Consider the following 12987-nt stretch of genomic DNA (forward strand, 5'->3'; position numbering starts at 1 on the left):
TTTCCCTCTGGGCTGTTGGTGAGCTTTAAAAAAAAAATACCCAGGCTCTGGCCCCGCCTCCAGAGAGTTGGGTCCATCCGGTTTGGGATGAAGCCATAAGTTTTTTCTGTGTAACCTGAACTGAGAACCATTCACTCCACACTTGTTTATCCAGCACCTTCTGTGAGCCAGGCACTGTTCTAGGTGCTTAAGACGCATCCTTGAAAGTTCATGGAGCTTGAGTTATAAGGGGAGGCAGGAATTCTAGTGGGAGGAGGAACTTTGAACTCAACTAAAAGAACCTTGAGGGCAGGGACTCCGCAGAGCCAAGGCTGAAGGAACGCCCCAAAAGCTTGTGGAATGAAAGCGTGCGTGGCCTTTGGCAGGCTAAACACACATTCCTCCTAGATGCATTCACTAGACCTTCAGCTCCGCGCTGACAAGGATCTATCCAATTTGTTCCATCACACACTACGTGCCTATCGCCATGCCTGGCATACAGCAGGTGCTCCATAAAACAGTGCTTAAATGAGTAGATACGTTTAAAAAAGAAATCCTACCCTGCATTTATTATCGCAGCCCAGGCTTCGAGAATGCATGCCATCGTGACCGCATCAGTGCATCCCTGCAAATAAAGGCGTGGAGAGGCGGTGCGCCCTGGTCGGGGGCCGGGAGCCCAGGGGTCCCGCGCCGCCCCACCGCAGGCTGCGCCTCCGCGCGCTCCCCGCCCCCGCCCTCGCCGCTGGCCCCGCCCTCCGCCCGCGCCTCTCCGCCCACCCGGCCGCGGTCTCCCGGTGGCGGTGGCGGCGGCGGGGGTGGCTTTGTCTCGTGGGCCGGTCCCCGGCGGCTCCCTCTCCGGAGCAGCTGCTGCCCGAGGGAGAGGGAGGAAGCCTCCCGGCGCCGACACCCGCGCGCTCGCCGTCGCCACGACCATGTAAGGGCCATGAGAAGGGCTGGTCCTGGCGCAGCGCGGACATGGAGGAGGACCTGTTCCAGCTCAGGCAGCTGCCGTGAGTGCCGGGCCCGGGCGCGGGCAGGCGGGGTCACCGCGAAACCTGCGGCGGGGACCTGTCCGCGGGGCTCCAGGGTGGAGGGGGAGCGCGCTCGGCGGAGCGCAGAGGCCCGAGGAGACGAGCCATTTTCCTTCCCCGCAGCCCCGCGCGCTGTCCCTGACTCAGTCCGTTTCCTGCGCTGGCAGCCGCTGCCCAGAGCCAGCCGTGGGCTCAGGTTTTCTCCTTGACTCGCTCCGGATGCTCCAGGGACGCTGAGGTCTCTGCTGTCGCCGCTGCTGCGGGGGAATGGGGGCTGCACGGATGGGTCCGTGCGGTGACAGCGGTCCTCCCCAGCCCTGCGGCGCCGCGAGGTCCCCGCGGTTCCTGCAAGGTGTCGTGGGAAGCCGGGAGAGGAGGTCGCAGGCTGGTTTTTGAGAAGCCAGGGCTCCTTCCCAGAGGAGAGGCTCTGGGCAGAGTCCTGTGGTTCCTGGGGGTGTGTGAATGGAGAGGGCTGTGGGCACGGCCGCCCAAGCCTCTGCCGCCTTCTGAATGAGAGACCTGTCACAGCTAGAGTGGGACTCACCCCGGAGACATCCGGCAGGCATTCTTTTTGAGGAAGAGAATTTTTCAGGGATGCCACATTTGCTCCAGGGATCTTGGGGGACCGTGCACCAAGCAATGGGAAGGCTAGGGCCTTGCAGAGGGGCTTAGGGATTTTTCCTGCTGCAGCGGGTGAGGCGTTTTAAGCAAATTCCGAGAGTAGGAGAGAGGTCCTTAAAAAGAACATTTCTGAGGGTTTGGTTTTGATTTTTAGAATCACTGGCCGTTTGGATGGTAAAAGCATGGAAAGGTTACGTGATGGTTAGCATGAGTGTATTTTCTTTAAAAAATGGTGTGCATTCTCCTCCGAGCTCCCCAGGAATTCTCCCAAGTGACTTTTAGTGTGGCTGATACAGCTCTCTGAGGCTCCGAGTACTGAAAGGGGTTGTAATGTTTCCTTCTTAATCAGTGTAAAATTAATTTTCATGTAAAATCTTTATTAATTTAAATTTTGAGCTTATTAATTGGTCCACAAATCTCATGACTTATGAATCTATAGCCTTATTTCATAAATGCTAAAGGATGCCTAGTTATAAGGTCCAGATATGTGACTATATAAAAATGAAAATGTCTGAGGGCAAATGGATCAAGGAAAACATGCCACTTTCATAGGAAATAAACAGTGTGGTCAAAAACCAAACTATTATCCTAAAGTAAAAGATGGTTCAAAAAATGGAAAGAAAAATCATGGTATTTGGAATAAGAATATATATTGGAACTCCAGATTTAATGGGATATGTTTTCAAACGATGTCCAGACCATGTGAACTTTGCAGAAGATGTATGTATATTTAATCTACTAATATAGAGATATCATCATAACAATTCTATGCTCAATTTAAAAGGAGTAAAAATAGGTGTGGGGGTGGAGCTCATGGAGCAACACTTGCTGGGGAGGCACAAGGCCCTGCATTTGATCCCCAGCAACACACACACGCACACACACACACACAGAGTAAAAATAGGAAGAGGCTTTTTACTTATTGAAAATAAAAAATTAATTTGGTTTTAAATATGCATAGATTATATAACATATATAAATATAGTAAAGCTCAGAGAGAAACACTAGAATGAAAAGTGATTCTCCCTCTTCCCAAACCCCAGTTCTATCCCCAGAGTTGTCTCTTGATTATTCTTTCTGAATTGTTTAAAAATGATTTTATTTTTTAAAAAAACTCAAATGGAGCACAACTTTTCATTTCTCTGGTTGTGCATGATGTAGAGTCACACCATTCATGAAGTCATACCCATACGTAGGGGTAATAATGTGCATCTCATTTCTACCATCTTCCCCCCTCCACGTTCCCCCTCCCCTTTCTGATGTTTGATAGACATAATGTCTATTAGAGAGGTCAAATGGTATACTGCGAGGGAACATGGGCTCTGAGCAGACAGACTTGGGTTCAACTCCTGACCCTGACACTTCCCATCTGGGTTACTCTAGTGGAGTGGGTTAGCCTTTCTGATACTCAGTTTCTCTGGGTATAAAAATCAGTATCTTGGGGTAGGGAGTGTAGCTCAGTGATAGAGTTCATGCTTCGTATGCACAAGTCTTGGGTTCAATCCCCAGCACCCCCAAAAAAATATATATCAATAATAATAATTCTTGAATCCTAGAATTATTATAAAGATCAAATAAGATACAGAACGCTCAATGCTTGGCTGATACAAAGCACCCAACACTTTACCAGCTATTGCTATTAATACATCTGAAAAATCATTGATAAAAAATAAAATCTCTAGGTTCACTAATGCTGGACTCCCCAAATTGTACTTTGAAAACCCCAAACTACATTTGAATGAAGTCAAAATTAGCCCTGAAATGTGTTGACCTCAATTTATATATATAAAAAAAGAGTAAGCTAAAGAAACAGCTGTGCGAATCTGAGTGGGTTACAAATCACGACTTAGATGTTTTTAAACCACACCCTACATATATTATGCACAGATTGCAGGCAACAGATTTCCTGAGAGCAATATGGTTAAAAAAAAAAAATTCCAAGTGCCTCAGAGAGGGTTGGCAGGAGTGGACTTTGGAACAGACTCCGTCCTGTGGGAGGCCAAGTGTTAATAGATTATAAGCCACTAAGTAGTTTATGGGTTATGGGAAGGGGGGAAAGGGGATAAGGTGCCTAAGAAAACAGTCCTTCCTTGCATTTGGGGGCACCTTCACATGGCTCTGGAGTGGTTCATTTGAGACTGCAAATAACCCTTGTCTTCCACCTGCTATTCACTCGGGGACAGGATCATGTACAGAAGATCCAGGCAGCTGAGAGTTTTTTTTTATATCCACTTCTGCCTTATTATGTGCCCTTGTGTAAGTCAGACTTCTTTTTAGGTCCCTCTTTTCTAGAATGGTCTCTTGAAAACAAGTTTTTCAGACCACATCCATGCATGGATGGGTGAATAGTTGGATGAATGGATGGATGGATTCCTTGGGTACCATCCTCAGTGCAAAGGATTCTACAGCTAAATAAGGCAGAATGGGCTGGGTGTGGTGGCGCATGCCTGTCATCCCAGTGGCTTGGGAGGCTGAGACAGGAGGATCGTGAGTTCAGAGCCAGCCTCAGCAAAAGTGAGGTGCCAAGCAACTCAGTGAGACCCTGTCTCTAAATAAAACAAAAAATAGGGCTGGGGATGGGGCTCAGTGGTCCAGTGCTCCTGAGTTCAATCCCTGGTACCAAAAAAAAAAAAAAAAAAGAATGGTCCTTGTCCTTAAGGATATCACAGTCTAGAGCTGCAGTGTCTGATATGGTAGCTGCCAGCTAACTGTGGTTATTCAAGTTGAAGCCTAAATTAGTTTCAATTAGTAATTCATGTGAAATATTTAATAGCATAATATACTATGTAAAATCAGTCCCTCAATCATTTCACATGCTTTTATTTTTTTTGCCTTTTGATATCAGGAATTGAACCCAGGGGCCTTCAATCACTGAGCCACATCCCCAGCCCTTTTAAATTTTTTTTTTTTTTTTTTTTTTAGAAACAGGGCTTGCTAAGTTGCTTAGGGGCTCACTAAGTTGCTGAGACTGGCTTTGAACTTGTGATCCTGGCTCAGCACCCCCAGCTGTGCACCACCATACCTGGCTGTCATTTCACAAGCTTAATGGCTACAAGTGACTAGTCGCTACTGTTTTGAGCAGCCTAAGTCTAGAATATTCCTATAGTTGCAGCAATTTCCCAAATTCTGTTGACCAGCACTGCTCTGGTGAACCAGGTGGACACTGAACACCTCGTGGCACAAATAGTGATGAGAATTGTCTGAAGAGCTCTCACTGTGCAGTGTAAGGAGGCTTGTTCTGGAGGATCAGGGAAGGCCTCATGGAGGAAGTGACATCTGAGTTGAGCCCCCAGAGATACGTAGGAGTCATCTAGGAAATGAGATAGGATGAGCCGGGCACAGCGGTGCACATGCCCAGAATCCCAGTGACACGGGAGGCCGAGGCAGGAGGATCGCACGTTCACGGTCTCCCTGGGCAACCTATAGAGGCCCTGTCTCAAAAATTTTAAAAATAAAAAATAAAAGGACTGAGGATGTAGCTCAGTGGCAAAGTGCCCCCTTGGTTCAATCCCCAGTACCCCCAAAAAAGTATGAATATTTCCCTTGGAGGGGAAATATGGGTGAAAGCCCTCAAGAGGAACAGCACTGGGTGTGTCTCAGGATCGGCCAGTGGAGCCTAATGAAGCAGTGACTCAAGGGACAGCTGCAGAGGACGGCAGGGACCTCATCCTCCCTCTCCTTTCCTACAAATCCTCTTTCGAGATGGAGCTCAAGTGCTGGATCTCAATGAACCTTCTTCCCCCTGACTTCTGCTGGACTTAACCAGTAACACAAGTAAAACATGGGATCGGGTTAGAGCCCAGCTCCTCCAGGGCCTTCTTGGTGGCCTTGGGAGAGTGATTCCTCTGCCCAAGGCTGGTGTTCGTCTGTGAAGACAGGAGCTCCAGCTATCTGCTGCCCGCTCCTGGTCTCCCTGTCGTGAGGCCCAGGGAGATAACTGCTGAGAAGCTGTCAGCAAAAGGGCCTGGCTCAAGGTCAGGGCTCAGGGGAGGTGCTGGTCCACCCTCAGTTTGTTCCTCTGATCGTTGTCCTCGGCTTGGTTGGGCAGTCGGGCCCCTGACGCTCTGGATTCCCTTGCAGAACCATGTTGGATGTGACGCAAAGATGCACGTTTGAACTTGAACTCTTGACCTCTCCTCCCCTCTCCTCTTTCAGCAACTCCCAATTGTACCTGATGGTCACACCATCCTGCCCATTTGGTCCACTTAGACCCCTCTCTCCCCCTCGCCCGTTGGTCCCGCCTGCCAGCGTCACCTGGTACTCCGATCCTCTCTCTGCCTCGACCGTGATCTCCTGGATCGAGTCCTCATGCTCTCTCACCAGGACTGACCGCCGTGGTCTCCCTGTTACATCCCTGGCCCCACAGCCCACTGTCAACAGCGGCTGGAGCAGCATGGCCCTCCCTGCTCCAAACCCTCCCATGGCTCCCATCTTCCCCCCTTCCTCCCACACTCCCTCCCACGAGGCCTCCCAATCTGGCCTCCTTGCTGTTCCCAAAAGAGAACAGGTAGGCTCCTGCCTCAGCAGCACCCTTCGCCTGCCCAGAGAGCTCTGCTCCTCCTTCCCTGGGTCTCAGATGCCACCTTCCCCCAGGAGCCTACCCTGTCGACCCTGTCTCACACTAAAACCCCAGACTCAGACCAGCCCCAACCAGGAAATAGCGGGGTCGGGGTGGGGAAAGCATGTGGAGAAATGGAGCTCTCGCTCACTGTTGCTGGACGCAGACAGTATCTGGTATGGCTGCTGTGGGAAACTGTATGAAGGCTCCTCAGAAAACTAGAAACAAGCCAGGCGGGTGGCACACACCGTCATCCCAGCTACTCGGGAGGCAGAGGCAGGAGGATTGCAAGTGTGAGGCCAGCCTCGGCAACTTAGCAAGACCTTGTCTCAAAATTTAAAGAAATAAAAAGAGCGGGGCATGCGACTTAGTGGTAAGGGGCCCCTGGGTTTAATCCCAGATGCTGGGGAAAAATTAAAAATAGAATTCCGTAGGATCCCGCCACACCATTTTTGGGTCTACAATCAGCCTTCCATATCCATGGGTTCCACATCCGTGGGTTCAACCAACCATGGACCAAAAACGGTTGGAAAAAAATCGTGTCTGTACTGAACACTTAGGGACTCTTTTTCTTGTTATCACGCCATAAAACACAGCATAGCAACGTTTACCTAGCGTTTACTTTGTCCTAGACACTGTAAGTAGTCCAGAGGGGCTGGAAGGGTGTCGGGGGATCGTGTAGTCTATGCAAATGTGACACCACTTCAAATGAAGGAATTGAGCATCCACTGATTTGGATGTCCATGGAGGGTCCTGGACCCTGCAGATAATGAGGGACAACTGTATACCCCAAAGGACCGAAATTGGGGTAGTAGGAGCTATTCCCACACCCATGTTCACAGTGTTGTTTACAATAGCCAAAACGTGAGACAGCTTCTGTCCATCCACAGATAAATAGGTGAGCAAAGTGTGGCATATCCATTCGATGGAATGTTATGCAGCCTTTAAAAAGAAGGAAATTCTGGCACATGCTATAGCCTGGACGAAGCTTGAATACATTGCACTAAGTGAAATAAGCCAGTCACAAAAGGACAAATACTATACAAGGTACCGAGAGCCATTCCTAGATAGAGAAAATAGAAGGTGGCTTCCAGGGTCTGGTGAGGGGAAGAGAGGATGGGGAGTTAATCCTGAGTAGGTATGGAGTTTAGGTTTTGTGAGATGCAGTGAGTTCTGGAGATGGACGGTGGTGGTAGTTGTGTAATAATGTGAGTAATGTGAATATACTCAATGCCACAGAACTGTATGCTCAAGAATGATTAAGATGGCCTGGCTTGATGGTGCAGGCCTGTCATCCCAGCAGCTCTGGAGGCTGAGGCAGGAGGATCGAGAGTTCAAAGCCAGCCTCAGCAACTTAACAAGACCCTAAGCGACTTAGTGAGACCCTGTCTCTAAATAAAATATAAAAAGGGCTGGGGATGGGGCTCAGTGGTCGAGTACCCCTGGGTTTAATTCCTGATACCCCCCAAAAAAGTGAGGGAGGTTGGGAGAATGGCAATTTGACTTACTGATTACGTGACTCTTAATATTTTTGATTGACAAAATCATATATGATGTACAACATGTTGTTTTGGAATATGTAATATATTGCCAAATGGCTAAGTCAAGCTAATTAATATGAGTCTTACCTCATGTGCTTATTTTGGGGAACTGAGAATACTTAAAATGCACTGTCTTAGCAATTTTCAGGTCTACGGATTATTGTCATTGACTGTAGTCACCGTGTTGTACAACAGAGCTCTTGAATTTATATCTTTTGAATAACTGAAATTTTGTTCCCTTTATGTAACATCTCTAAAATCCCCCACCCACTAAGCCCCTGAAAGCCAATATTCTCCTTCTATGAGTTCAATTCTCTTAGATTTTGTCTTTTAAGAGCATGCTATATTTGTCTCTCAGTGTTTGGCTTATTCCATTTAACACAAAGTCCTCCAAGTTTGTCCATATTGCAGCAAATGATGACATTTCCTTCCTTTTTATGACTGCATAATATTCCATGGCATATAGATACCACAGTTTCCTTATCCATTCATCTACTGTTGGACACATGGGTTGATCCCATGTTTTTGCAATTGTGAATAAGACATCATTAATTACATGATTATTATTTCTGAAATTGTCCCAGGGAAACTCTTTGGGTCCAGGTGAACCAGGGAAAGGATTGTGTTTGAGTTCTCGAAGAGTTAGACTCAGGTTCTGTTTCTTCTAACTGAGGAGACTGCTGCAGAGGCACAGGTCTAGGGTGGGTGGCTAAGGTACCCAGGAGACTTCCTGTTGGCTGCCATTCCCCTGAGACTCACCCCTTCATTCCAAACACATTCGCATTTCATGCCGGCCAGCTTCACACCGGGGGATACAGTTCTGAGGCCAAAGAAAGTCCGTTCTGCAAAGAGACCCCTTAGGTCTTAGGGAGGGTTGTTCCGGGCCCGTTGACCTTGACAGTGGCTTTCAAGCTCCAGCCATGGGGTCTTCTCTGGGCTGTCCACAGGAACTCCAGAGGTCAGGGTTGAGGGGATGGCTCGGTGGGGAGCACCGTGGAGCATACCAAGGCCCTGGGGTCCGCCCCAGCACAGGCGGAGGTACAATCTGCATGTAAGTCACTGCCCGAGATCTTGGGCAGTGCATTCAGCTTGGCGGGGTCACCTGGAAGGGCACTTTCAGCTCTAAAAGACTGAGGGTGTAAACCCTGCAATGGGCACCTGCTTGCATTCAGGGTCACGGCCACCGTTTCCTTGGCAACACGTGCTTCTTCCACGATCCATGGCTGCTCCCTTAGCAAAAGACCAAGTCCCAGGAGCGAGGCGGGAAGCGAGTTACTTGTCTACTCCGGGCCTCAGTGCCGTCATCTGTGAGGTGGGGTGGCAGTGGGACCCCCCTTGTCAGGCGAACACTTTCCTTCAGTTGATGCTGCTGTCCTGCTCAGCAGAGCTCCCTCCCGCACAGGCTCAGGGCTCTGTGAACGGGATCAGGACCTCCCGTCGGCTCGTGGGCCATTATCTGGATAATGAGGCCATTGCTTTTGAGGTCGATGCCGGAGGCGGGAAAATACAAATCCACAGAGAGCGAGAATCGCCGTGAATCACAGACTTCTGGGCACTCAGGAGCAGAAGGGACCTTAAAGGACGTGACATCCGACCCCTCTAGTCCATCTCCCCCGTTCAGAGCGGGAGGGTAACAAGCGGCGACTTTCAAAGTTCCGTGGCCACTTGTCACCGTCTTATGAAAACTCAGATTCCGGAGCCCAACACGGCAGAGATGTGAAGGCACCAAGCCTGGAGCGTGGCCCAGGAAGCCACCTGGTACCCCTCCCTGGGGCTGTCCTTGCCACCAGAGAGGCCCCGGCTGATTGGCTGAGACCACAGGTGTTCCAGCTCCTGGGCCAGGTCCTAAGGACCCGGGATCATCGAGACAACCCGGTTATTTATCTGCAAACCAAAGGACTCTCTAGGGACCCGGGATCATCGAGACAACCCGGTTATTTATCTGCAAACCAAAGGACTCGATGGCACCTCTCGGGGGCTCTGAAGGTGGCTCCCAGTCCCCAGGCTCGGGCTGGGCAGGCTGAAGCCAGGCATCCAGGTGACACTGGGTGGCTCCTGGTCTCACGAGGATGGCTCTCAAGAAGGGGAGTCCCCTGCCTCCTCACGTCGCCCTTTTCATCCCTGGACTTTGGGTCTGGGAAGGCTCCGTCCGTCCTTGAATTGAGATCTGCTTCCTTCTCTCCTCTGCCCACAAATTCAAGCTCTGTTCTTGGGGGTCCACGTGGAACAAGCCCCTTCTTTCATGGTCCAGAACCTCAGGTAATGAAGACAGAGGTCCAGCCCCTGAGAGGACCCCCGTGAACCACGCAGACCCGCGCCTGTGGACTTGTGGGCCAGGAGCCTCCCACGTCCACGAGTGAGTGACCTTGGCAGGGTCTGCTGCTCCACGCGCCAGGCCTCTGACCTCACCCACCAGTAGGTGTCCGATGCCAGAGAAGCCCCAAAGCTCCTGCCAGGGTCAGTTGATTCTTAGAGATGGCCAGCGGCTCATAGGCCAGTGTGTCTTGAAATGCACACCAGCTCATGTCCCCAGAGGTCCCTGTCCCCAACCACCTCCCTTATCGGGCACCTGAAGAGCTCTCAAGCTCCAGGTCACACCCCACCTGCCCTAATCACCCCGAAACCAGGTGCCGTGAGCCTTCGCATCCCCCGTGCCTCGACCGTGCTGAGATCATTCCAACCAGCCGTGCCGAACAGTGCTGAACAAACACTGTCACCCTCTGTCACCCTCTTGTGGGACAGTGTGCCCGACTCTGGTCACCTTCCTCTCTGTCACTGGTGCTTAAACCTGCCGAGGGCCCTCTCCTCGGTCTCCGGATGATGCCAGGAAGCCTCCCCGTGGTCTCGGAGCGCGGCACGGTCCAGCATCTCTCCAACCTCTGCTCCTCGGTCCACCCCCTGGCTCTTCTGCTAGCCGTTCTTTCCACTCTGGGTGTCACCGTCCTTGTCCCCTGGACCTCCATCTTCCCGGGGACTCTCTGGGTCCTTCTCCAGTGGACCTTTATCTTGCTCCTCACCACCCCCAGTTTCCTTCCTGTTCTGGAACATTCATTTACAAATGCACAAATTTGGGTTGTCTCCCTGCGTGTCCACCACCTGCCCACCCGGAGCACCTGCTTCATAAGGGCAGGGACCAAGTCCACTTTGTCCCACTATGTGCCTCCTCCCAGCACCCAGCACATAGTCAGTCCTCAGTAAACACTTAGCAGAACAGCTGGGCCAGTTTCTCCACGACACTCCATACAGTGACTTCTTCATTCTTCATAGCAACCCCGGGAGGTGGGAATTACCATCCGCACTTAAAACCACCAAAATGGAAACTCAGAGAGGTGGAGTAACCCACCCGGGGTCACCCAGCAACTACATGGCATTCGTAGGGAGATTCAAGCCCACGTTAGTCTGTCTGCCAGAACTGGGTTCTCTCCTTTCCTAGGTCGATCATCTGTCTCCCTGACAGTCACAGTTGGGGATGAGCTACTTTTTCCAACGAGTAGAGCCATGAACTAAAGGAATCCAGTCCAGAAACTCCAATGAGAAGAGAAAACCTTCCTTATCTAAATACCCCGATCGAGTCACAGGACCTAATTTGAGATCCTGAGGGGGTAAACAAGACTCTTAAGTTGACAGCTTTTTCTTCAAGTTCTCTCCCCGACAGAGCGAAATTATGTAAAGTGAATGTTCCCGGCTATTTTGGTAAACTATCAGCTCTCTATGTGACACATATCACCAGTGCCAAGAAATATGGGCGCCCGGCTGTTGTAGGAGCCCTCGGGTAGGTGACATATGCCACCGCCATTTCCTCCTGCTTTCATTTTCCATTCTTTTCTCCCCGGGGAAGGCCCGTGTCGTTGATGAATACTTTTAGGAACCCAACGGATTCAAGATGTAGCCCGAGCGTCCTTTAGTGTCACGGTCTCTTTTTAGTGCTGTGTCGAAGACAGGCCTCAATAAGCAATGTCGCTCTGGCTCCCAGCGAGAGGTCTGCCGGAACAGAGCCTGCGGGGGGCCGAGCGGGCTGCTCAGAGGCACATTTGCTGAGGTCGTGGAGGTCAAGGTAGAGGTCAAGGTGGAGGTCAAGGTGGAGAGGGGACCTTAAGGAGGCTGGTGGCAGGGCGGCCAGCGCGGGCTCGCAGCCCGCGGTGCTCGGGTCGGTTCTTCAAGCTCAAACCCCGCTTGGGGTCCTACCAGCCCTAGTTACGGGGTCCCTGTAAACGTGCTCAGCACAGAGCCGCAGGAGGAACGAGAGCTCTGCACATCGACCCTGCTGTTATTCATATATTGATGATAAATGCAGTGGATGCCCCAGTTTAAAATGCTGATGTTCCTGATGCTCCAAAAAGTAAAGGCAGAAAATGTCACTTCCTTCAAGATTCCCTGATCCCATCCAGTCCTCCTCCCCAGGAGAAAGAGAGAAATGACAGCCGTGTTTGCCTTCTCAGAAGCATCTTTCTAGAAGGGATTGGATGGACTTCAGCTGTTTGCAAATTGCTTCGGGTATAGTTAAGATGCAGATAGCTCCAGTGCGGTGGCCCACGCCTGTCATTCCAGTGGCTCAGGAGGCTGAGGCCGGAGGATTGCAAGTTCAAAGCCAGCCTCAGCAAAAGTGAGGCCCTAAGCAACTCAGTGAGACCCTGTCTCTAGATAAAGTGCAAAATAGGGCTGGGGAGGGGCTCAGGGGTGGAGTGCCCCTGAGTTCACCCCGCCCTCCAAAAAACAGTACGGACGGCAAGTCAGTAGGTCTGTTGGGGGCTGAGACTGCATGTCTAACAAGCTCCTAGGGGTATCGGGGCCTCTGATTCAGCCCACAGTGAAGTCTTTGGGTAGCAAGGACCAAGTCTCAGGACCACGTTTAGCACATCTCATAACAGACCTCAGCGCTCCTCCCCATTGGCCTTTGGATCAGCTTGTGTGTGTGTGTGTGTGTGTGTGTGTGTGTGTGTTCTTTATGGAAAAAACACATGAAATCGACGTCTTCACAAATTTAAACATTAGAGGTGTCTAAACACCCTCAGCAGTGCTGTGCCGCCCTCTCTACACCCCTCCCCAGAGTCTTCCCATCTTTCCCGTTGGGCACGACTCCCCATTTCTCGTCATCTCCCAGGCCTGGGGACCCCTCTTCAGCTTTCTGTCTCTGAATTTGACTGCTCTAGGGTCCCTCCTGTGAAAGGAATCCCATTTGGACCTTGACCTTTGGTGTCTGACTTATTTCCCTAAGAAAAATGCCTTCAAGGTTCAGGGATGTGTCAGATTTTCCTTG

The 12987-nt window shown here is 50.7% G+C and overlaps 1 protein-coding gene across 1 annotated transcript in view; it reads left to right on the plus strand.

The window, feature by feature from the left end:
• The first annotated feature begins 606 nt into the window (after positions 1–606).
• The window catches only part of Svop (SV2 related protein), an 83598-nt gene continuing 71217 nt past the window's right edge, over positions 607–12987 (plus strand). The window contains exon 1 of the mRNA XM_078038955.1: positions 607–989. Within this exon, the coding sequence (XP_077895081.1) occupies positions 955–989 (35 nt within the window). The 5' untranslated portion in view covers positions 607–954. The remainder of the gene's footprint in view (positions 990–12987) is intronic.

The sequence above is a fragment of the Ictidomys tridecemlineatus genome, chromosome 2, assembly GCF_052094955.1.
Source record: "Ictidomys tridecemlineatus isolate mIctTri1 chromosome 2, mIctTri1.hap1, whole genome shotgun sequence".
Taxonomy (NCBI): Eukaryota; Metazoa; Chordata; class Mammalia; order Rodentia; family Sciuridae; genus Ictidomys; species Ictidomys tridecemlineatus.